The sequence below is a fragment of the Callorhinus ursinus genome, unplaced genomic scaffold, assembly GCF_003265705.2.
Source record: "Callorhinus ursinus isolate GAN/ISIS: 27379988/994484 unplaced genomic scaffold, GSC_fseal_2.0 scaffold51, whole genome shotgun sequence".
NCBI classification, from domain to species: Eukaryota; Metazoa; Chordata; class Mammalia; order Carnivora; family Otariidae; genus Callorhinus; species Callorhinus ursinus.
In genome coordinates, this window is record NW_027397113.1 from 8,836,689 (window position 1) to 8,861,565 (window position 24,877).

Below are 24,877 nucleotides of genomic sequence, written 5' to 3' on the forward strand. Positions count from 1 at the left end.
GAGCCTCCAACATTTCCAGAACCATTCACCTGAATCAATGCCAAAGGTCAACTGGGCAGGTCCCCGGGGACTCCCGAGATGAGCAAGATGTAGCCCCCTTTGGAGGGAGGAGGAAGCCCTGACGGAATTCAAGGGCTGGGAGTTTGGGGAACACAGGACTTCCTCTTCCAGCACACCTGCTCCCGTCAGAAGCAGTTCTGCTGCTAGCGTCTGGCTGAAAGTGCTAGAGTCCTCCAGAGCTCTTCCTCTCCCCACATCTTCTCCACCAGCCAGGCTAAGGCGTCGGGTGTCCTCTCTCCTTCCTGCTCACACTGTGGTTCAGGATCTCACCACCTCAGACCTCCAGGCTGACCTGCACCCCCTGTGCCTCCCAGGCCGGCCTTTCCTCAGAGGAGACCAAGCCTCCCCAGGCCCAATGACTCCAGCTTCAGCCCTTCCTCAGGCTCCCTCCCCTGGCTCCCCCTGAAGCCTCCTCACCCGCTCCCCCCCAACACACTCTTGCCGCTCCATTAGGCCATTTGACTGCCATTTATTCATCTTTACAAGTATTGATTCACTTAAACAAATATTTACCGAGTGCCTACTATGTGCCAGAAACTGCTGGATGCTGGAATCTCATGGGTGAGGGCAGAGAGTGCTTCCTGAAAAATCCTAGCCTGGTGGGAGTCAGGCCCAAGGAAACAGCTGAGTCTCTGGTACAGCCCGTGGTGCGTGATGTGAAAAGAAAGTGCTGGAATCTAGAACAGGGGACCCAACGCCATCTGGGATGTCAGGGAGGAAAGCCGAGACCTGTCTCGGCCAGGGCAGGTGGTGGAGGCACCTCGAGGCAGGAGACACCGGGTACTAGAACTCGGAGAAGGAAGCTGGTGTGGCTGGAGCCCGTCATTGAGCGGAGAGTGCTTGCCAGAGAGGCCGGGAACGGACAGCGGGCCAGGTTGTACTGAGGGACTCAAAGCCAAGTCAGGGCGCGCAGCTTTTACTCTAAGTGCGCTGGGAGCCACTGAAAGGCTTTAAGCAGGAGAGTGTTGTGATGGGATTTCTATTTTTAAGGGATCACTCTGCTGTGTTGACAATGGACGGCAGGAGAAAGTGCGCAAGCAGGGGGGGAGGTTTGGAAACTCTGGTGACTGTCTAGGCAGAATGTACCAGCAGCTGGGATGAGGGAGGTGGCCGTGGAGAAGGACAGCTTCGGGATCTGTTGAGGAACAGTGAAGGACAGGCTGATCACTGGAGGGAGAAGTGCAGCATCCGAGGACACGCGTTCACTCCTGTTTCTGTGTCTTTGCCACTCCCCTCCGCCCGAGGCCTCCTGGGGCTGGCTTTCTGGAGGCAGAGGCCGGCTCGGACAGTGCCACTTGTCCAGGCTTGTCCCGGGATGATGGGCATTGGCAGGGCTGCCCGGGGAGAGAGGGGCCCCTGCCCAGCCACCAAGACAGACGCGTGACACAGGAGTGCATAAATGGTCCCAGTTCTGCTCTTTAGTAGCTGGGAGACTGCGGGCAGGTAATGTAAGCCATCCAAGGCTCTGTCTCCTCATCTGTAAAATGTACAAGATGCCGTCCACCTTGCAGAGTTGTCAAGAGGGACAAGTGTGATGGTGACAGGATGCTTCAGGAAGGTCTGAATTCAGCTGTTGCACACCATACCTCAGTGGGGTGGCAGCAGGTGGGCACAGGGCACAGGGACTTTGTGCCCTGGAGCGTCGCCCTGCTCAGGCCCCGTGTGGCCCCCCTGTCCCCCTCTTCACCCGTGCTGTCTGTCCACCAGGTTTCCCCTACGAGAAGGTGGTGCAGAGGATCCTCTACCTCCAGGTCCTGGACTATGACCGGTTCAGCCGCAATGACCCCATTGGGGAAGTGTCCATCCCTCTCAACAAGGTGGACCTGACCCAGATGCAGACCTTCTGGAAGGATCTGAAGCCATGCAGCGATGGGAGTGTAAGGCCCCACTTGTGGGCCCCTGGCTTGGGGAGCTGGCAGGTCAGGGCCGGCAGATCGGGTCCTAGTCCGCCTGCAACCTTGGTGATGTCAGGAGGGTGGTGGGGAAGGCGCAAACGGGCACCCAGGGTGCAGAGTTCCCACCCTTGGTCTCAGCACCGGAGCTTGGCCCCTGGGGGGAGCTGCCTGAGCTGTGGTAAAGGACCTGGCACCTGTGTAGGGAGGAGGGGGCCCACGGGGGGCAGTGCACAGAACTGCTAGGTGAGGAGACACCAGGTGTGACAGAAGTGACAGATGGGGGTGGGTGAGCACCCGGGCCAGGACAGGGAGGGACCTGGGGCAGTGGGGCCAGCCGGAGAGTTCTCTAACTGTCCCCTCTCCCCTCGTCCCCACACCGCTCCTGTTCTCCCTCCCAGGGGAGCCAAGGCAAGTGGGGGGCGGGGACACCCTTCCCCACAGCCCAGGCTCACCCGCAACCTTCCCCTCCCAGGGGAGCCGAGGGGAGCTGCTCTTGTCTCTCTGCTACAACCCCTCTGCCAACTCCATCATCGTGAACATCATCAAAGCCCGGAACCTCAAAGCCATGGACATCGGGGGCACATCAGGTTCTGGGGATTCTCAACACAGAGGGTGGGGGTGGGATGGACCGGGGAGATTCTGAGGACATGATGGTCATGCTGGATGTGGAGAGCGGGGTCTGAGCTGTGGCACTCACGCCTGAGCCTCTCACCCCCACCTCTGGTCTCAACTCCGATGCCCTAGAGCCCTAGGGGGACCCCCTTTGGAGCACCCTTAGGGTCTGTTTCATCTTGGACTCTGCCCTGACCAGAATCAAGGAGAAGGGGAGCACTGTGGTGGGAGACCTGGGCTCCAGCACCAGCTCAAACACCTGTCGTCTGTGGCCTCGGGCAAGACCCGGCCTCTGCGCGTCTCAGTTTCCTTGTTCATAATAGGGCACTAGGTGGTGGCCAGGGTCCCTTCCAGTCTGTCCATCCACTGGTCCCCCAGATCCCTCTCGTTGCTTGGGGCTTTCCTCACCATCTGGGGAAAGCATACAGCCCCTCCTGCCCCGGCTGCTACTCCTGGAGAGGGAAGGGGATCCCAGGGAGCCCCCACACGGTCTCTCTGACCTCTCGTCTACCCGTCCCCCAGACCCCTACGTGAAGGTGTGGCTGATGTACAAAGACAAGCGGGTGGAGAAGAAGAAGACGGTGACGATGAAGAGGAACCTGAACCCCATCTTCAACGAGTCTTTTGCCTTTGATATCCCCACGGAGAAGCTGAGGGAGACGACCATCATTATCACTGTCATGGACAAGGACAAGCTTAGCCGCAACGACGTTATTGGCAAGGTAGGCGCCTGGCGGGTGGGGTGACACACCTGTCCTCGCAGGAAGCAGCAGAGGCGGTGGTTGAGCTCAGGGCTGGGCCAGTCCCTTCCCCTCTCTGGGCTTCCATTTCATCGAAAAATGAGGGGATAGGACAAAATCTTCCCTAAGTGTCCTACTGTGGGTTGATCAGCTCAGGACAGGCCACTAGAAGAGCAGGGAAACGAGGAAGTGGAAGAAGGACGTGGCTTGGGTCCCCAAAAGGGAGTTTTCTGGACAGGATCCTCAGGCAGGGTGAGGACCTCAGAGCAGTGTCACCCAGGTCCCATCTTCAGAGGGTGAGCTCTGTGGGGCAGTGTCAAGACCCGCAGTCGGACCGCGGGTCCAAAGACCTGGCTTCGGTTCCCACCTCATCTGCTGCTAAATAGCTGTATGACCTTGGACAAGCCACTTGTCTCTCTGATGTCCAGTGTCCCCATTTATAAAACAGACCCAATAGTACCAACCTTCTAGCTTTCACAGGGTGGTATGAGAATTGCCTGAGAACATCTACAAGATGTTCCCCTTGTAGAAAGTGACCTCTCCTCATCATAGGCTCATCAAAAAAAAGCCATGTGCCTGGCCTTGAGTTTTTCTAGGATGTCATTCTGTGACATAAACCCTTCAGTTTCTGTACTTTGAAATGTCTTATCCCCGTGTTCGTTTATGGTTTAGTGTTGAGAGTTTGGGCTTGGGAATCAGATTGCCTGGGCCCAGCCCCCATCTTGACAGCCATGACCTATCTGAGCCCCATTTCATTTCCACAATGAAAGTAAGACAGTCCTAACCTCACAGTGTGCTGAGACTAAATAAGACAACATGGGTGAAATGCTTGGTACAGTGCTTAGAATGTATGTGTTACCTGCCATTATAATAAAAGTTATTTTTGAAGCATTCCTATTATGGGCATGTTTGTCCATTGGGGCATGGAGCTTTGACCAGGAGCAGTGCAGGAAGCCAGGGATGAGGGCAGGTGGAGGGGAAGGGCAGATGCCAGGAGCACGTGAGGAAAAAATATGCGTCACCTGGGGCACGGCCCTGTATGGGGTAAACGAGGAGTGACCCGGACCCCCATGGGAAAAAGGCCAAGACGGAGGCTGCTTTCAGACAGGGATGGAGAACTTCGCTACTGGGGCTAAGGGAAGCAGCTGACCTCAAAGCAAGGCCCCGGAAACAGGCCCGGCCAACCTGTGGTCACAGGTGGCACCATTCCTCAGGGCAGTGACACCCATACCCTAGCGGGACCCTGTGTTCCGAGCAGGCCTGCAGCCTGCTGAGCCCCCGCCTTGATCAGCTCAGGCCAAGTAACCATATCCACTTCGAAGCTCTTTGGAAGCTTAGCCTTTTGGAGTTGGGTGTTCTTGAGATAACCAAGTATAGCTCCTTCTGAAACCCATCCTACCTTCTGTTGACTGAGCCAAGGTGGAGGAGGATTGGTTCTCACTTTGGCCTGGGTCCCTTAGGGAGCCCTAGGCTTCTAACCAGCCTCCAGTCACAAGGTTGGGGTCAGCTGGGGGGACCATGCACACAGCTCCGCGAGGCTGCGAAGCCCCTAAAACAGAAGCCAGCTGGGTGGGGCTGGTAGTCCAGAGCCAGAAAGGCCTAGATGTAAATTCCTCTGTACTACTTATTAATTCCATGACTCCGGGTGAGTCTCTGCTCTCTGCACCTTCGTTTCTCCATCTGTAAAACGGGGATAATATACCTGCCTCACGGGTAAGGATTCGGTGACCTGTATGTTTAAGGCCTTGACCTCAGTGCCTGGTGTGCTGTAAGTGGCAAGGAGGTGGGAGCAATGGAAAGTGAGAAGAGGCAGACAGTGGCCAACAGGGCAGGGAAGGGCATGGGGCCACCTGCCTCCACCCCCACCGCAAAACAGGTCAGGAGTCTAATTGGGAAGGGCCAGGCGTGCCCAGGCACCCAGAGGGAGGCACAGCAAGGAAAATGGGTCAGGCTGGCGGGGAGGAAGGAGGGAGCCTCTGAGGGTAGGCTGTCACTGTAGGCGGAGGCCCCCTGGTCCCCGTGATCATGATCTTAGGGTGCCAGTGAGGAGCTGGAGCGTCACCCCCTGGTGGGGGCAGGGGACAATGCCTCCAAGAGTGTCACTGAGACTGTGCTCTTCCCTTTCTCCCCAGATCTACCTGTCCTGGAAGAGCGGGCCTGGGGAGGTGAAGCACTGGAAGGACATGATTGCCCGTCCCCGGCAGCCGGTGGCCCAGTGGCACCAGCTGAAGGCCTAAGTGTGGCCACGGGAGGCCCAGGGGGCCGAGGGCCCGGGTCCCCATCACGCCCTCACCACTTTATGCACAATGCCCGGCCTGGCCCCCCGCCATAGGTGAGGGGAGGACCCTGAGGGCTTGGCCAGGGAGGGGTCCCAGGAGTCAGTTGGGCGCCGTTTCTAGGAAGTACCAGCCTCATCCTCCACTGGTCCAGCTCTGGGGGAGGGGCTCTGGGAGCCATTTTCCTGCTTTGCCCCTTTCCTTCCTGACTTGCTGATACTAAAGAAGTGGGGGAGAGCGTGAAGTCCAGACAGGCAGACGGGCAGATCCCTCCAGAGACCCGCCAGGTGGGCACGGTCCCCCGTTTTCTTTCAGGCAGTGCCTGGAGTGGAGAGAAGCTGCCCTCTCCCCAGCTCCCAATGTGGGCCCAGGAGAGGGGAGGCCGAGGCGTTTGGCCCCGGCCTGGCCAGGAGAGGCCCGTCCCAGGGCAGTTTCAGGTGCCGGCTGGGCCCTGAATGCCAAGGATAGTATATAGCCTGCTCCAGGGTCCTGGAGCCACAGCCCATGTACTTGGTGTCGCATCCACCGTGTGTGCGCGCGTGTGTGTGTATGGGGGTGGGGGCACGCTTCCCCTGTCCGCCTGGGGCCAGCCGTGCAAAGAAGGCAGGCTTTCATAAAGTGAGGCAGGGTAGGAGGCCAAGAGAGGTCAATGCACAGAGCGGGGGATGGGCAAGGAGAGGCCGGTGAGGGGTGAGAAGTGAAATGGGGGGCGGGGGAAGAGGCCCGAGAACTTGGCTGCTCCCGCCGCCCCCACCCGCTGCCCCTCTCTGCGCCTTGCCGAGCAATTTCACCTCTTGAACATCATTTCACAGCTTTTAGGCACCTACTGCGTGTATCACATTCCACCAGGACCCCCTCCTCTCCTTCTCAGGGGTCCCAAGCCCCCACTAGCTCTCTTCCCTAACACCCTGGCCCAGACACCCTCAGCCTTCCCAGATCTCAGATCCCAGCCAAGTTGGCAAAATTCTCCGTGCTTCCCAGATTCCTTCCCTGTCTGTGCAGCCCTCTGCCACCCCTCCATCCCCCGAGCTCTCGCAGACCTTCCCTTCCCTTCCCTCCCTCCCTCCCTTCCATTCGGGGGCCGAGTCTCTGGCCCAGCCTTCTTTCCCCACTGCTCCCAGTCCCTCAGAGCAGCTCCTTCTGCCCCTCTCAGTTCAGGCAGACGAAGCAGGCAGAAGTCCAGATTCTACAAGTTTTGAGGTTGCCCCACACAGAGAAGTCAGGGCTTCTCTGCCTCGGCTGCTGCAGAGACTAAAACTGGCCTCCCCTTGGAGACAGCAGATTCCGGGATGATCCCTGCTTAAGCCTGCTCAGCCCCACGAGGGTCCTGGTATTGATACAAGACGGCGGGCAACAGTCTCAAGTCCAGGGGTCCGCCCGCCTGGGCCTGCCACTTCCGGCACAGGCCGCCAGGTGGCGCCCAGACACCACGTCGGTGGCCGCGGCCTGGGACCACAGTTCTGCCCGGAGAGGGGCTTGACCCCAAGGGGGGACTCTGGATAGGGTCCCCCCTTACAGAGCACGGCAAAAGCATGGGAACTTGGGAGCCATTTTCTTTCAGTAGGCTGCCCCTTGAGCTGCCCGTATCAAAATGTATTACACTGAAATTCACACCCCTGCCCCCATTCCCTCCCCCTAAGGATCTGGAGGAATATCATACAGCGTAGGTGAATCATTTCGTAGATTGAAGAGTGCTCTTGTAAAGCAAATAGTCACCCACATTCCTTGTAAATCCCAATTTTTCTGTATTGTAGCTTTGCTTAAAATGGGGGCCTGCCCCAACCGCAGGGTCTTTACTGGGCGGGCTGGGGACCAGACCCCCCAGCGGGACGGGAAGGCAGCAACTCCGAAGGCTGTGTGGAAGGGATCAGAGGGTTTTGTGGGAAGCCTTGCAAGGCGAGGGATCTGTCCTCCTCCATCCCTCCCTCAGATCCTGTGCCCCTCCACCGCGCGGTGCCAGCCCCGCCCCCATGGCTCCCTGCCTGTTGCGCAGCCCTGGGGGGAGGGATTGAACCAACCTGCAACGAGTGGGCGGGGCAACTGCATCTCTTTTTTCCGAGCCCCGCCGACGGGGCTCTTAGCCAATCATATGCAGAGAGCATCTTCGGGCGGAGTCTGTTCCCAACCTGACCCACCCAGGCAAACAGGTGAACCAGTGAAACCTGCCTGGGTTTTCCAAGCCCCAGAGACGCCGCCGCCGGGAGGCCGCGGAGGGGCGACAGGTGGTGGGCCAAGGGTCCGGTGGGCTGGTACAGGAGGAGACGGGTGGTATGCGGTGAGGGCGGGGGTGGGCTAGGGCTAGAGGAGAACAGGGAATGGGGGAACTTGAGGATGGGGGGGAAGGGCACAGAAGCCCTGCCACCATCCCAGGACCTTGGGCAGATCACCCACACTCCCGGGGCCTCAGTTTCCCCATCTGTAAAATGATGGTAATAATACTTCACCTACCTCATAGGGGAGGTTGTGAGGCCGCCGTCACCAGACCTGGGGGTTGAGGCAGGAGGACTGTGAAGGTGCTTACCCGGGAGCAAAGTATTATTACTGTAGCCTGAAAGCAAGGCCCACCTGCCCCTCTCCCTGCAGCGTCTCCAAGGATAGCCGAGGCTGGCCTGGGCCCATCTGTCTCTTCTCCACTGTGTCCCAGGTCCCTTCGTGAGCGTCATCTGCCGTCTTTGTGGGTGCCCTAGACTTAGTTGTTATCTTGTTCAGGTATTCTTTCTTGTGACCATCTCCCTACGTAACTGCTGACAAATTCCACCTGCCACAGCACCCCGCACCTGCCCACTGGCGCCAGACGCCAGGGAAGGGACAAGGAAAACAGCCACAAAAAAGCCAAGGAGGCCCCCAGAGCCCCCAGCCCAGCTGGGGCCCCAGGGGTGGGGTTGGTGGCCGCTGTTTCTATTGTGTTGGAGTCCTTGAGTGCAAGTGTTTTATTTTAAAAAAAGAAAAAAAGAGAGACAGAAACCCACTATCGCAAGAAAAAAAAATTGCAGCAAAGAGAAATGAAGAGATAACTGAAGAAAAAAAAAAAAAAAGGAAAAAGAACCATACAAAATTTTTCCACCACACGCACCCTCTAAGCCAGCAAGATTTCCTCTTTGCAAAATCATATTTTTGTGGGAATGGGCCCTGCTTTTTGTGGCAGGGCTCGTTCTGATCAATAAAGGATCATGACAAAGCAGGGCCTCGGCTGTTTCCTCCGTGGGTCCCAGCCCTACCTCACCTCCCAGGGGAAGAGGCAGTGGGGTGAGGGGAATGGGGAGCCTGGGACTGAGTCTCCCTTTGTCACCTTTGGGATTTGGCTTCACTGGTGAGGAGGCCTTCCCTGAGCTTCCAGCCCCTCCTCAGATCTAGAGTATGAACCCACCAGCTGCCCAGAAAACAGGAGAGCAGCCATATTTCCTGATCAGGCCTGAAGCGAGGCTTGTCGGGAGCGGAGTCTCCTTGAGACCCTCTAGCTCACCCAGTCCAGCATGACCTCCTTCAGTTCCCAGGGGACCGTCACCACCCTCCAAGGCAGGTCAGACAATCCAAAGCAAGACCCTCCACCTTGCCTACCACCCCCTGAATGTTGACTGGCCCGTCGTGGTTTTGGACCAGCGTCTCCTTCCCGGTCCTTGCGGGGACCAGGAAAGAGTTCCAGATCTGTTGGCTGGATCTTTGGCTTCTCTCCACCCTTTCCCGGTTTAATCCTTTAGGATTAGAAGAGTCTTTCCAACTCAGAAGAGGCCATGGCCAGTCCCAGTCTGAGGAAGCTGGGGCCCAGTGTCTTCCTTCTCCAGCCGCTGTGGTCCCCGGGCAAGTTACTTCCTTCCCCGGGACCAGTGTCCTTAGTTCACAAAAGAGCAATAACCATCCCAGCCCATTCCCTTCCCTCCCCACACAGCCTAGGGGAAGCCGAGGCCTGGCAGCTCTCAGGCTACTTTAGAAGGAAGGTGCTACATCTTTTGCAGACACAAAAGGAACAAGTGCGCCTCTGTTACCATGTGTCCACCTACTGGCCTTGCCCCGCTCCAGAGTGAAGAGGGCCACCGCACCCCTGCTCCCCAGCACCTGGGGTGGGCAACTGCTTCCCTGCGCTGCACCAAGAACCCCCACCTAAAGCTGCCTGCCCTGTCCCCTTCCCCACCACGAATTTCTTCCAACTCAGCTTCAATGTCCCGTTAAAAGGTGGTTTTCTTCTTTTGGCTTCTGATCTCTGTCCCAGAGATTAGAGGGAGCCCTAAGGTCAGGTAAGTAGCCTGAAGAGCATGCCTTGCCAGAACTTCTGTTCAGGACCTCTCTGGAAAGCTGGGCCCGAAAGCAGGACCCCTCACAACCTGGCAGACGCAGCAGCTCCTCGCGCGGGGCTCCGGGGCTCCTCCTGGACTTTTTGCCTGGTTTGCCCGCCTTCACCTTGTTGGCTCTCCCAGTATCCATGCCTTCACCAAGAGATCTGCCCATCTCTCCCTGTGCCTGGGACCCCTGTCCTCTGGTGTGCTCTTCCTCACGCAAGTCCCTCCTGGACGCTACTGCTTTCCCGAAGGCCGTCCTGGGCCACGTCCTGCTCTCCACTCCTTCCCCCACAAAGACAACGGAAGGACGATGCTTGAACACGCTGTGCGCCCCAGCCCATGGCTCCCCTGGCCATCCGTGTCCCTTGAAGATGCCCCACTCCCTGCGTCTGTGTCCTGCGTGTGTGTGTATGTGTGCGTGTGTTGTGTCTTGTTTAGATTGTAAGCCCCCCTGGGCAGGGACCCCTGTCTGAATACATGTTCCGTGTGGCACGCCCGGGTGTGCTAATAAATGTCCATCCTCAGAACAAGAGTGCCTGGGTGTCTGTCTTAAGGAAGCTTTGGGACAGGTGGCTGAGCAAGCCAGTGTGGTGGCATTGGAGGCAGGAGGGGGGTCTGCGCAGGGCCCCCAGTTCCCAAGCACCGTGTTCTGCTCTCCCAAGCCCCAGAGAATGGGTGGGAAGCAGGGGATGACTGTAACAAAGCTCAGAAAGGACACACACACACACACACACACACACACACACACACACACACGTCTCTGCCGCTCTGCTGGCCAGGCTCCAGGAGAGGGCAAGTTCCCACCCATTCCACACGGAGACCTGACCATCAGCTTAGGACAGAAGGGGTCTCCTATGGTGTGGATTTAGCCCTGGGTTAGGCGGCCTGAACCCCTTGGATGAGCAAGTCCCTTCCCTCCCTGGACCTGTTCCTAGCCCTGCCACTGCCTCTGCTTGTTTGTCATCACGGTCACCACTGCCTGCCCTCCAGCTCTGATCCCTGACCCCTGGGCACACATACAGTTCTTGCAGAGCTACCCCACCATGCTCCCCCGAGGCCCGCCCACCGCTGACTGCCCCGCACCAGCCGGGCCGCTGCACACATGGCCACCGTTACAGATGCCCCTCCAAAAGTCTTTTCCCCTTCTCCCTGCTCCCCCAAGGCCAAATGAGAAGTCGCAGGCAGTTGAGTGGGGGGTGAACTAGGATTCCCAATGCTGTGCTCTCTTCAGCACTGAGGGGATCTGTGATGCCCAGCTGTCCTTGGCAACGGCCCCCCTCCCACCCTGGTCTCTCCATTTCCAGATGGAGACGCAGACACTCGATAGTGCTCTCAAGCCAGGAGTTAGCGCCCACTTTAACCAAGCTGTCTCATTTCCCGAGAGGAACTGGCTTCTGGTAGTGGAGCAAGCAAGTAGCAAAGCCAGGAACTGGGCCCCGACAGGTGCTTCCTCTCCCTGGAGAGAAGCTCAGCCTTGGCAGCCCCTGCTTGGCTAGTGAGTGGCCAAGGACGAGGGAGCCACGTTTGACAGTGCAGAAAGGCAGGGGGCCCTCTGGGCCTGGACATGGCCCCGGGGGTATGCATGGGACCTTTGCCTCACCTAGAGTTCTCAGGCAGGTGCAGCAGGGGAAGAGGTACAAGGAAACACACCAGCGAGAGGAAGGAAATCTGGGCTATGGGGGCCAGCATTATTCCAGGGTGACGTGGCTCCTCCCGCACCCTGACTTCCCCTGTGTCTAAGATTTGCATGAAGGGAGATAGAGAAACATCAGGCTGCATGACGTTCTGAGCTGTAGCATCACACGTAAATGAACCCAACATCGTGTGTGCAGATGGGGAAACCGAGGCCCAAGGGACCACGACGTGCTCCAAGTGACTTGGCCAATAGCAGAACTGGGACTGGAACCCACGCCTTCTGAGCCCGGCCCCGGGGCTATTTCCTCTCTGCCACGGTCTGAGTCACGGAGCAAGAGGACAGTCTCTGGCCGGCTGCGTGCAGTTCCTACCTCGAGTGTTCTTGAGATCTCAAATTCCTTCCGCCAAGTTCCCAGACCCCAGGAAGGTCCACTGACCCTGACGGAGCTCCAGCCAGGGGAGCAGGGGCACCTGAAGAGTCCCAGGAGGGAAAAGGTCTGCAGCTGAGCCCCAGACCCCCTCATCCTCCTGGAGCAGGCAGCAGCCTCCAGTCTGCCCCACCCACCCGCTCCTTCTGTCCATTCGAGGCCTTCTCTCTCACTTGCAAGCCGCCTGCTCCCAGAGCCAGCCCAAGCCCCCTCTAACCCAGGCCCAGTCCGGTGACCAACAGAGCTGCTGGGCCAGACCTGGCCTTTGGGCCTTGTATGACATCAGCCCTGTTGCCATGGTCATGGTGGCCCGGCAGCATCTTCTCATGAGGAGATGGGCCTCTAGGCTTGAGGCTTTATGATGTTTTCTTTAAAACTTTCTTTTTTTTTTCCCCCAGAACAATGAGGGGAGAAAGTAATACCATAACTGAGTAAAAAAGAGATAAAGAGGGAGAGACTAAGAAAAAGGAAAACGGAGTGAGGGATATGGAAGGAGGGAAGAATAGACACATGGAGGGGAGGCGAGAGAGGGGGCTGAGTACCAGTGAAAGAAGAGAGAAAGGTCAGCCCCAGCTTGAGGGAGATTCCGATTACATTAAGAGCTGGGAACCTTCGAAGCAAGCTGGAAAGAACAGGGAAGGGAGTTTGGGGGGGGGGTGCCTGGCGGGCAGAGTGAGGGAGAGCGAGACAGGAGGCCAGCCTCGAGCAGCCAAAGCCAAATGTAACTGAGGACAGGCGCTTGGTCCCCAGGCAGGACACAACTGTTGGCCATGGCCGGCCTGACGCAGAGCTGGTGCACACGGGCAAGACCGCAGTGCCACAGGGAGCCCAGGTTCCCCACAGCCATGGGACCCGGTGCTCCCAGGGCTTATAAATAAACAGGCATGTGGGAAACGCACATTCTTTCTCCAAGAAATATAATTTATGTTTACGGCCAGTTTTTTTTTTTTCTTCCTAAAGAAAACACTACCACGTGGGGCCCCTGCCCCTGACCGTGTCCCTGAGTGTCCCCAGCCCTGGCCCCCTCCTTCCGTTATTGCTTGGATGGGAAAGATCTGGCCCTGGGAATTGCAGAACGACACCCCACTCCTCACCCCCTGAGGCTGTCCCTGGTGACGGAGTGGAGGCACACAGTGCTTGTCCCATGCCCCACGCCGTGCCAGCCACCCCGACTGTGCCCATTTAAGGGAATGGAGAGTGCAGGCAGTGGGAGAGGCGCTGGAACAGCCTCCCAGAGCAGAGAGCCTCTCTCCTCCGCGCAGGAGGCCCTAGAGGCACAGTGGCTTCTTTTCAAACTTGACAGCTGGAAGGCTCAGGCTGTGGGGAAGAGGGAAGAGAGCGCTCTGCTCCCAGCGAGATTCCAGGCACAAGAGAACAGAACAGAATCAAAGGCAGGGGTGGAGACCCTGCCTTCTAAGCGCCCCCTCCCCCATGCAAGTTTTAGGGGGCCTGGGAAGGGAGGTATGTGCGATGAGCCCCAGTGGAGGGGCAAGGGCAGCTTCGGTGTTAGGGCCCCAATCCCACTTTCCCACTTCTGTCCTGGGCACTGGCGCTTGGCCCAGGCCCTCCTCCAAGGACAGTTTGGGCTCACATGGGCATGCGGTCCACCTCAGAGGTAGCTGCTCCTGCACCAGAAAGGGTGGGTCTGGGAGATCCAAACTCCAGGAGGAGGAGGGCTGGTGTGGCACCCTGGGCATCCAGACTCAGCCAGCGGTGGTGATTCTGGGGAGAGCACGGACACGGCGCCAGGAGGAAGCCAGCATCCCCACTGTGCTGTCAGTGACGCTATCAGAGGGGCCAGAGCCAGAGGGGACTAGACGAGCCAGGACTTCTCCGTCTGAGGACTGCCCAGAGACCAGCCAGGTGGTAGGCTGCTTACCAACCGTATGTGAAGATGACGCCCAGGCCTGCCTGTCCCTACAGCTCGCCCCAAGTGGCCCCTCCACTGCCCCAAGGTAGGGGTCCACCGTTCCCACAGACCTTCCCAGAGCCCCTCCTCCCAGAATGGCCCAAGTCCATCACCCAGAGCATAGGCTCAGGTGCCCAGTCCTGGAGCGGCTTCCAGGGCGGGGAGGCTGCCCCCGGGGGGCCCCAGAGCCCGGGGGCCACCGCCCCCTATGAGTAGGTTTTCTTCCTCCTCATCCTCAAAGGCCCGAGCTGGGCGCCGGGGCGGCGGCCGGGGCGTGGGCTCGTCGCGCTCGGCCATGCGCTCGACGGCGCCCTCGCCCACGAGGAAGACGGTGTCGGCGACGCGCGGGGGCCCAGTGACCGGGTTGTGGTCGTAGGAGAAGACGCGCAGGGCGCGCAGCGGGTGCAGGTCGGGGAAGCCGCCCAGGCGGTTGCGGTCCAGGTCGAGGATGTGCAGGCGGCCCATGCGCAGCAGCGCGGGCGGGAACTCCTCGAAGCGGTTGCCGTAGAGCCACAGGCCGCGCAGGCCCGTCATGCGCGGCAGCTCGGCGGGCAGCGCGCGCAGCCGGTTGTCGCCCATCTGCAGCGACTGCAGCGCCACTAGGCGCAGCAGCGGCCGCGGGAAGCGCCGCAGGAAGTTGCCCTCGATCCAGAGGCAGCGCAGGCTCTGCAGCTGCGCGAAGTCCGCGGGCAGCGCCAGCAGCCGGTTGCCGCCCAGGTAGAGGCGCGTGAGGCGCGGCAGGCGACACAGGCCGTCGGGCAGGCGCTCGAGTTTGTTGAAGTCGAGCGCCAGGATGCGCAGCTCGCGCAGTTCCTCGATCTCCTCGGGCAGCTCGCGCAGCCCGGTGCCGCTCACGTAGAGCTTCTGCAGGCGGCTCAGCGCGCACACGGCGCTGGGCAGCCGCCGCAGCCGCCTCCCGCTCAGCTCCAGCTGCTGCTCGCCGCTGCGCAGCTGCTCCTCCGCGTCCGACGGCAGCTCGTCCGGCGTGGACTCGGCGATGCCCATGGTCACGGGCCCCGGCCCGGGCCGCTGCCGCCGCCGCCGCCGCCTCCCGGCATCGCCCCGCCCTGGCCGCCCCCGGGTCTCCCCGACGGGGCCGAGGCCGCGCCGGCTCCGGGGCCCCCCGCCCCGGCCTGTCCCTGCGCCGGGAGGGGGGCCGGGCCGGCCCGGGGAGGAGGCGCCCTCTCGGGGCCCCGCCGCCGCGCTGCGCCGCCCGCCCTCCGGCCTCCCCCGCTCCCTCCACCGGAGGCCGACTGGCTCGGCTTCTCGCTGACTTGCGGCTCCGCGACCCGTCGCCCTGGCAACCCCCGACGCGTGTGCGGCTGCCAATGAGGCGGAGGGGGGGCGGGGCGGGGCGGGGCCGAGGTGCCGCCGGAGCAGGGTCCCGGCGCCCGGGCCCGCCCCCCGCCGGCCCAGGCGACCCGCCCCGGGAGCCGGCGCACGCCGAGGCAACCCAAGGTCCGCGCCCGGAAGGCCGGGCACTGCGCCAAGACCGACACGACGTCCGACGCTGTCTACACCTCTAGCACGACGAGCTGTTTGGCGAGAGGTTGTGTAGACTCGGAGCAGCAAGTTAGAAGGAACCGAGGACTTAGGAAACCTGGCGCGCGACCCGGGACTCTGGCCGAGTGGCTCTCGGGGAGGGACTGAGGGGCGCGGTCAATGCCGGCTCTTCGTCGCCAACGGCTTGCACCCCTTCTCACTTTAGGATAGTAACTCGGAGCGGTGTTCCTTTCCGGCCCTTTTCAGGGTGGGTCACATCGGAGACTTTGTGGGGACCCGGGCTGGGCTCCGCCCCAATCCCCCGCCCCCGCTGCCAACAGGTTCCTCGTTAGTGCGCTCACGCGCGTCTCCTGCCTTGTCCCTCCAGCTGCGTTCGAGGTCTGCGTGTGGCTGCGGTGGGCAGAGGACTGGGACACGTGAGCCCCTTTGAGCACCACCAAGGATGACCACTGTCATTCTGTAACTCTCTTGCGCATGCTCCCACCAACAGCTGTGTGCCCCTGCCTCCTTCCCTCGCATTCAGAGCCCTCCTGCCAGAGCACGTGGCAGAAACACCCGCTCCCGTTTCCTCCGAGCCCGCCACGTGCCCAGCGCTATACTAAGAGCATTGCACTGAATCCTTGCAACACGTCTGAGGTTGATACCCTCATTACCCCAAAGTTAAAGGCGGAGAAACTGAGGCTCTGAGGGGTTTCACTTGAGCTGGGTGACTTGCCCAAGGTCACCGCGCTGGTGAGCGGCTGGGATTTGTGCTCTTAATCATGTACCGCACTAACCTATAGAAACAACGAATTTTCTCACCCCGGAGGCTCTAACTCTCCTGCCAAAGCTACAAGGAAAGCATCATTAGTCCCATGTGAAAGATGAGGAAAGTGGCCTGAGAGGGATTAGGAAACCTGCTTAAGGTCACCACAACCAGTAGAAGTTACATCCAGGCAGCGGCCTCTGCAGGCTCGATGCCTCCTCCATCCTGCCTCCCCTTGAGCCTGGCTGGTGTGCCCATGTAACTGACCCTGTCCCCTGCAGCACCCTGACCTTTGACCCACCCCCACCCCCATCCCCACTGCAGGCAGAGAGGGAGGCCAGCCCAGGGGCAGAGACCAGTGGCCAATGCCAGGAGAGCATGAGAACCACTTGGAAGCTGGAATGTCACCTCCCGGGGCAGACAAGTTTATCTCCTTCGCTGCAGCACCATGTCTAGCACGTAGTAGGTATTCAGTGAAAACTTCTAACATTTTTTAAATGGAAACAAACTTTACATACCATGAAATGCTGAGGTTGTAAGTGTACAGTTTGATGAGTTTTGACAAATATAAACGCCCATGTAATATTTCCATCACTCAGAGCTCCCCTGAGCCTCTTTTCAGTCAATCCCCGCCTCCCAGAGGCAACCATGAGTGTGACCTTTATCATCACGGATCAGTTTTGCCTGTTCTTGAATTTCATATAAATGAGATTATTCGGTGCCTATTTTTTCTTTTTTTTTTTCCTTTCTTTTTTTTCCTTGTTCCTGGCTTCTTTTGCTCAGATGCACCATATATACTTGTCAGATAAAGGGATGAAAAAGCATGGGGTGAACAGGTGATGGGAGACAGAGGCAGGTATTGCTGTGAGCCAGGAACCCAGCCACGGACCCCTGTCCTGGGAGGGGCACTCTCAAAATAAAGGCGGGACTCCGAGCCGAGGCAGGGGACTCAGGCAGAGATTAAGCGGAGCCCGGACACCAGACCTGGGGTGTAAGAGGGTTCTGAGCTCCTTCCGGACTTCAACTAAGCCCCAACCCACTCTTCTACTCATTTGGGAGAACTTTTTAGAAGAGACCAAAAAGCTGAAGAAAACCCAGCCAGGCTACTGGGGAAGAGCATGAGTCCCTCCCCCTCACCGCCCCCCCCCCCCCCCGCCCCCCCCCCCCCCCCCAAGCAGTTTCCCCAAGGGAACATTCACTGTGGAGGAGGAAGCCCAGCCAGCACCCCCCAGCCCCCTTGCCACATGCCCGGAACTGGCACTCCAGCACCAGGCGGCCCGCGGCCCTCTTGGGCTCTACGGACATGGCAGGAGCCACAGGGAGCCCCTGCAAATCCAGCACCGGCCTGGCAGAGCTTCCTGGGTTCAAGGGCACAGGGGGCCAGCCGTCTTTTTCCTCCAAGTCTTTCTCTTGCTCTGGGTAGATCATGTGCCTTCACCTCCCACCAGGCCGTTCTCGGTGGGGAAAGGTAAAATGTGCTGGCGTTCCGGGCCCACGCAGGCTGGCAGCCGGGCAATCATGTTGATGAATCACGCGAGCGCTGCAGGCTCCCGGTCCTTGTCGAGCGTCACTAATGAATTAGCTTCACCCCCAGCACGGGGCCTCTCAGCCTTTCCCTGCTCCCCAGGAAGGCAGGAAACTGAGACCTGGGAAGGGGGAGCAGCGGGGAGGGAAGAAAGGGCTCCAACGGCTCCAGGGATGGGCTCCGACCGGCCGTCCCCTCTGCCCACACACACACACACACACACACACACACACACACACACACTCCGGAAAAATGACCAAAGTGCATGTCCCTCAGGCCCCCCAGAAACAGCTTCTCTATGCCTCTTCACGAGCTATAACTGCCCTGCCCACCTCCAAATCTGTGGGGGTTTTTTTTTAAATAAATTTTTGAAATACAGAAAAAGTACAAAGCTCTCTGTGACAAACACCCCTGGGCCCAGCATCCGGTGTTGACAATTGTTCACATTTTGTCATACTTGCTCTACATCTACATTCTTTTAAATAAAAAGAAGGCAGCACATGTAGTCATACAAGTCTCCTCTGTGCCCTCCCGTGCGTGTCCCTCTCCCCGCCCCCCCCCCCCCCCCCCCCCCCCCCCCCCGCCGCGCTGACCCTGCCAAGGCCCCCCTCTGGCTCCCATTCCCCTCTCTGGGGCCAGGACCACTACTGAGACCAGAATAAGATCCTGGAGCGTCAGCATCGTGGGTTCTTAGCAAGGATTTGAGCCTATTAGATCCAACCAGGAAACACCAGAGCAGGGATGATGCTGAACTCTGTTAAATGTCCGCAAGAAGTTAGGGACCCTCATCCCAGAACAATGCGTGGAGGCAGGAACTCACCATTGATGTGCACTTTTCCCAGGGGTTCACGATCTTCTGGGGTCTAGTCCAACTCCCTCATTTGGAGAAAAGGGACATTGACCATGTGTCCTTCATGCCACGGCTCACTCCCCTGACCTGCACTGCCCCCCAACTTGAACCCTTGCCTCCATTCAGGTATTAATTCAACAAACAGGAAGCCCCTACTTGTGTGCCCAGGCACTGGGAATTGCTGTGAATGTGAACATTATAGACAAAAACCCCTGACTGTAGAACTTCTGTCCCTGTGAGTGGAGATAAGCAACAAAATGCGTTCACAGTCGGTGAGGGGCTAGTCAGGCTATGCAGGAAATGAAGCAAGGGGGAGAGAGGAGGATGGAGGACCCCATTTAAAGATTTGTTTTTATTTATTTATTTGAGACAGAGAGAATGAGAGAGAGAGAGAGAGAGAGAGCACATGAGAGGGGGGAGGGTCAGAGGGAGAAGCAGACTCTCTGCCCAGCAGGGAGCCCGATGCGGGACTCTCTCCAGGGAGTCCTGGATCATGACCTGAGCCGAAGGCAGTCGCTTAACCAACTGAGCCACCCAGGCGCCCGGAGGACCCCATTTAAAACAGAGTGGCTGGGGACACCTCCTTGACAGGATGGCCTTGGAGAAAAATGGGAAGGAAGAGAGAGGGTAAACCTTGCAGACAGATGTCAAGGGGAAATGCATTCCAGGCAGAGGGGGTGGTGGTGCCAAGACCCTGGGGCAGGAGTGGGGAGGGGGAGAGGGTTCTGGAGCAGCAAGGAGCCTGGGGAGCAAGGGGGAGGCATGGTTACAGATGAGGCCAGAGACAGCTAGTGAGGAGGGGGCAGACCTCAGCGGGGCCGTGGCCTTTGTGGAAGCTTTGGCTTTGACTTTGGGTGAGAGGTCACTGGGGCACTTTGAGCAGAAGAGTGGCAAAAAATCTGACACGTATTTGAACAGAATCCATTTGGCTGCGGCCGTAAGAAAGGTGTGTGTGTGTGCGTGTGCGTGCGTGTGTGTGTCGGGGGGCGGGGGAGGTTGTGCCACTCATACCCCTGTCATTTTGATTCTCTTCCACAGGAAAATGCTGGTTATCACTTACTGAGCCCCAGTAGATCATCTCATCCACCTCCCAGCACAGTTTTGCCAGGCAGATACTAAATCCCCCTTCTTTGACTGGTGAGAAAACATCCTGCGAAGTAGCTCGACCGAGATTACCCAGCTGGGAAGGGACAAAGCCAGGCCATCCTATTGCAACGTCTGGGCTTCTCCTACTACGTCTCATTGTCTCTCTCGGCCGGGGGAAATTAGAGAAACCACCCAGGTTGTCTGAACACTTGCCCCCATCCTGCAAACAGCAAAAAAGTTTCCAGGACTGCCCTACTTGGAGCTTTTGATCCCAGGCCCCAGGGCTCGGTGTGTTTGACCAACCGGGGGCATCCTAGAATGCACAGGACAAGCCTAGGAACCTCACAGGTTCAAGAAGGCAGAGCAAGGAGGTTCCCAAGTCCAGGGGCACCCCAGGGCTGTGATCTGGGCTCAGGGTTTGCCTATTAGCAAATTCCAGGCAGTCTCTGACCCATGATTAGCCCAGGGCCCTTCACTAGGTAGCCAAACTCATGAGGCTAGCTCAGCCACCACCAACCTGCTCCCCAGACTCCCTCGAAACTAGAGTCTAGACATGTCCTGAGGATCACATTCCCCTGGAACTTGAGCCCTGAGAGCGACCTGCCAGGACTATTGAAAGGTGAGTCTTCTCCCTTATCTCTTCCAGGGACGCCAGAGCTGGAGCAAAAGAAGCCAAGAGAGTGGAGGCCACACCTCCATGCCATGGACGGGAACCCGACCATTCAAAGGGGTTCTGGGCATGACAGCTTCTTTTCCCAGGAAGAAGCTGCAGTGCTCATGGCTAGCAGCTGCCCTTATGTTAACACATTCCCCCGGGGCGCCTATGTGGCTCAGTCGTTAGGCGTCTGCCTTCGGCTCAGGTCATGGTCCCGGGGTCCTGGGATGGAGCCCCGCATCGGGCTCCCTGCTCCGCGGGAAGCCTGCTTCTCCCTCTCCCACTCCCCCTGCTTGTGTTCCCTCTCTCGCTGAGTCTCTCTCTGTCCAATGAATAAATAAAATCTTTAAAAAAAAAATACATTCTTCCATCTGTGGTCAAGGGCAGGCTGGATCTTCCGCCCTGACACTCTACACCCGGGTCTTGACCATGACCGCCAAATACTCGCCTGCTCTGGTCCCCTTCCCCGGGCCCGGGGCTGCTGAGGGTCACAGCTTCTTCTTCCTGAGCACTCAGCCCAACTCCTTCTCCCAGGCCGATGGGGTGGGGCTGGATTGAGCCCTGGGCCAGTGGAGGTGGGCAGAAGTACTACATGCCACATCCATACACAATCCTCTACTCTGATTTTCTACAGTATTAATTAAAGGTGGAAAAACCTGGATCCCCAAGTCACCACTTGGGGATGAGTGACCCGACCCACATTAAACTGTGAGGCAAATGAGAAATACAATTTTTTTTAAAGATCTTATTTATTTATGTGAGAGAGAGAGAGACAGAGAGAGCACAGCAGGGGGAGCATCAGAGGGAGAGGGACAAGCAGGTTCCCCAATGAGCAGGGAGCCTGACATGGGGCTCGATCCCCCCAGGATCCTGAGATCATGACCTGAGCCAAAGGCAGACGTTTAACTGACTGAGCCACCCAGGTGCCCAGAGAAATACATTTTTAGTATGTTTAGCCATTTAGAGTTAAGGGTTGTTGGACTGACTAGCACACTTGCTCTCAGTTTCTCAAACGTGCCGGCTTCTCTCTGTTCCAGGACCTCTAGACACACGCTGAGTTCTCCTCTTCCTTCTCGACGTGGCTCATATTCCTCAACTTTAAGGTTTCAGCTCAAACTTTCTTCTCTCAGAGAATCCTTCCAGAATCTTCCAGGGCACATCAAGCCGCCATGCTATAGATCCTCAAGCTCCCACGTTTCTCCTTCGAAGTACTTATTCCAATTCCAATTAAAGAAATAATTACCTGTGAATTCTTTGATTGAAAACTGTTTCCCCTGTTATAAGATATAAGCTCTATGAGGGTAGGGACCTTGTCCGCTGATACTCCACATACTCAGCCTTGTGCTTGCTGCATTGAGCCCGCTCAAGGAATATGTGTTGAATGAACAGATGGAGACCCTCTCTCCCTCATGTGTCTTGGGGCCATCTGTTCCATCTGAGCTACTCACCATCTCTGAACCTTAATTTTCACATCTGGAGAAGGAACCCAGGGCTAGGGCTTGGTGAGCAAGGCACAAAATTTAAGGGGGCGCCAAAGAAGTCTCAGTAATCAAGATAAGTGACAGTTTAATGCAACGTTTTTAAATCCAAAATTGATGCAAAAAGTCTATGATGAACAAAATATTAAAATTTTACATGAAGATAGGATCAGTTATCAGTGCTATCTATGATGAACCATATCGAAGCCTCTGGCAAAAGGCAAAATCAGCAATACTCAAGCTGTCTTTACTGAAAATGTTGGTATTTTGCTCATTTGAATTTTTTTTTTTGCATTCACTTTTATCTTTTTAAGTAATGGCGTTCAACTATTATTTCTCTTGATTGCTGAGTTTTCTGGCACTTCTCTGAATTTTGTGCCTGGGAAAAGGCCTCCCTCCCCTCACCCTAGTCCTGGCCCTGGAATGGGTGCAGTCACCCTCTCTTGAAGAATGATCATGAAGCCTATGGGACCTGGGGATTGTCATTCTGAGATATTAGCTGATGCTCCACTGGAGACAATTTTCAACATATCCATTCCCATAAGCCGGCTTCCTGTGTTCTCCCCTCTCCAAGGGCAACTCAGAACAAAGACTCAAATCCTTGGCTTTGAGTCGCAAAAGGGCTTTGAAACCCAGAGTTCAGACTACAGCCATGCAAGAGCTGGGTTTAGAGAGAGAAAAATTTTTTTGAAGGTCCAAAAGCTTGGCTTTGAACTTGGAGAGAAGGGAGCTGATGATGTAAGCCCTGGGAGCGGGAAAGCATGTGTCATCACAGAAGCCAAGATCCCACCCAACAAGAGATAAAGCCTCAGCCAGCAGGTGGGAGAGAAGGGGCAGAGCAGAACACCCCTACAGATGGATGGCCTGCAAAGGAGCTCAGGTGCCACCTGCCATGGGCCGAGGCAGAGGGCGGCATGAAAAATATCCCAGGTACATAGAGGGGACACCAGGGCAGAGGGAATCTTTCCTTTCCTTACCACATGTGGCCTAAGAATTCAAGAGGCCTCGTAAAGCCTCCCCTTGGCTGTATGGAGAAGCCCCAGGAGAGTAGAAATTGAGGGGAGCTAGCCCCTCCCCTGAATCCTCTACACACCCGTGTCACGAGGGAGAACATCCAGAAGTTTCTGCACCTCTGAGATGGACGTGGTGGGCTGACAGCAGCTGATGGACCTGGAGGGGCTCCAGGTGTGGTCCAGCTGAAGGGTTGTTTGTGTAACCCTGGCAACCAGAGGTCAGAAGATCATAGTTGCTTCTGGGAGGACGCAGGTGGATTGACCAAAACCCATGAAGATCACCCATCTCATGGGGAGGCCACATAGATAGATGCCTCTCCCCCAAGAGCAAGCACCACACCTCCTGGGGAGCAGGACACGAGAGGGAGGAGGGGCAGAACTCCTGACCTGATTGGATTTGAATCTTGAATGAACAATTTAAATTCAAGGGGGATGAGGAGGTTGGGATGGAAAGCGACGGGTGGACGTCTTTGCTAAGTTCAGTTGCAGATAGACCAGCGTACATTTCTGAGCTCCCGACTGTGTGGCTTGGGAAATCCACACCTGCTGTGCGCACAGCTGAGCAAGTGGTGCCGTGCACAGTGGAACCCCATCCCAGGGGCCCCCGGGGCATCAGGGACCCGGCAGGCTGGTGTACTTTTAGGGAAGTTGAGGAAGGGTATCTGTTCCCCATGTCTCCCAGAGGGTCCTTAAAGGCTGGGAGCGTCCCCGCCAGGTGTAGAAGGCACCGCACAAATGCTCATTCCCCTCTTCTTGATGGTAACATGGACGTGAAGGACATCTGAAGTCCTTGAGTCTCTCAGCATTCTCCTATGTTGGACAACCCCAACTGCCCTACAAAACCGAACCCGCCCACACTACCGCACAGGGTGAAAATGCTGGGAGCTCACTTTCCCAGCTTCCTTTGCAAGCTGGGTGGGTGCAGGTAGGGGACCAGGGAGCCACCCATCAGAAGCACCCACCCCTTATCTGGAATCGGAAATGAGGGACGCAGAGCAGAACGGACTGCGCAGGATCCCTTCCAAGGCTGGGTGGGGGCTGGGGCAGCAGGAGCCGCGTCCAGTGCCCAGCAATGGGGGAGACAGGCTGTCGCCATGGGCCCAGGCTCATGGGACGATTTTGGCCCCCATTTTTGGCTGGGTAGCCTCTAAGCTTTGTTCTCAAGTCTACCTGAAGATTCTGTGAGCTCTGAATTCCTTTTAATAAATTCCTCTTCTTTTTTTTTTTTTTTTTAAGGATTTTATTTATTTATTTGACAGAGAGAGACACAGCGAGAGAGGGAACACAAGCAGGGGGAGTGGGAGAGGGAGAAGCAGGCTTCCCATGGAGCAGGGAACCCGATGCGGGGCTCGATCCCAGATCCCAGGACCCTGGGATCATGACCTGAGCCGAAGGCAGATGCTTAACAACTGAGCCACCCAGGCGCCCCTTAAGAAATTCCTCTTCTGCTTACATTAGCTAACGTCTGTTCCTGTTGCTTGCAAAGAGCTTTGACCGCTACCGCATGTGAACAGACTTCAGCCTGTGAGCACTAACGGAGCCCCATGACCACCGTGAAGGGCCCACGGTCCCGTGCTCCAGGGTCTTCATTGTGGTACCCAGGGTGCCCACACTGCCAGGTGCCTTGTATATGCTCGGGAATCAGTTTGCCCGTGTTCTTCAAAGCCAGCCTCCTGCCCTGGGGCCAGAGCCTGCCAGGAGAACATGTCTCTGCTGCAAGGCTCTTATCATGGGGACCACATCTTGTCACTGGGGCCAGAGTAAGGATGCTGGGGTCCAGAGTCCCATAAAGTCTTTCCTGAACACCGCCGCTCCTTCGGCATCTCACCCAGTCTCTCTCTTAGGATGGGTGGGCTAGACCGATGCCCTTCTGATCTGTCCCTTTACCTGGGGACCTCCGAGGAAATACACTCACACTCACACACACTCGCATATCCCTTCAGCATATCCTTCAGCAAAAGAAAACAAAGCCCCATGTTTGGCTGGCTGCAAATGCCATTGACCCGGCTCTGCTAGGAAGCTTCTAGGCCTCCACTTCTGCCTACTCGAGAGCCCCATTTCAGTGATGTGGTGGGAAAGGCCTTGTGTTCAGAGCACAGACACCCGAGCGTGTGCTCACTAAGCTGCGTGGCTTTGGGGGTTGCTTTCTCGCTGGCCCAGATTAGTTGGTTATCACAAAGGTTTTTCCAGGAG

At 57.5% G+C, this 24,877-nt stretch overlaps 2 protein-coding genes and 1 long non-coding RNA gene across 17 annotated transcripts in view; 1 reads left to right on the forward strand and 2 right to left on the reverse strand.

Annotated features, from left to right (window-relative positions):
- Positions 1–10,376, forward strand: part of SYT7 (synaptotagmin 7) — a 63,406-nt gene extending 53,030 nt beyond the window's left edge. For 4 of the 15 annotated variants that reach the window (XM_073883643.1, XM_073883642.1, XM_025878753.2 and 1 more), the window contains exons 10-13: positions 1,768–1,937; positions 2,428–2,542; positions 3,090–3,289; positions 5,440–7,872. In XM_073883643.1, coding sequence (XP_073739744.1) covers positions 1,768–1,937; positions 2,428–2,542; positions 3,090–3,289; positions 5,440–5,544 — 590 coding nt within the window. In that variant the 3' untranslated portion in view covers positions 5,545–7,872. Of the gene's footprint in view, positions 1–1,767; positions 1,938–2,427; positions 2,543–3,089; positions 3,290–5,439; positions 7,874–9,469; positions 9,489–9,536 lie in introns of those variants that run through there. The other 11 variants (XM_073883638.1, XM_073883639.1, XM_073883647.1 and 8 more) reach the window with 7 other exon arrangements.
- Positions 7,769–12,151, reverse strand: LOC141370966 (uncharacterized). The gene is made up of 4 exons (XR_012375503.1): positions 12,094–12,151; positions 11,864–11,963; positions 8,032–8,067; positions 7,769–7,881 (listed from the first exon to the last, which is right to left on the reverse strand). It is a non-coding gene; the product is annotated as an uncharacterized lncRNA (long non-coding RNA).
- A 656-nt stretch (positions 12,152–12,807) lies between these two features.
- LRRC10B (leucine rich repeat containing 10B) lies at positions 12,808–16,839 on the reverse strand. The gene has a single exon (XM_073883651.1). It carries the CDS (start codon positions 14,832–14,834, stop codon positions 13,956–13,958), a length of 879 nt encoding a protein of 292 aa, XP_073739752.1. The 5' UTR covers positions 14,835–16,839; the 3' UTR covers positions 12,808–13,955.
- Positions 16,840–24,877: the final 8,038 nt, after the last annotated feature.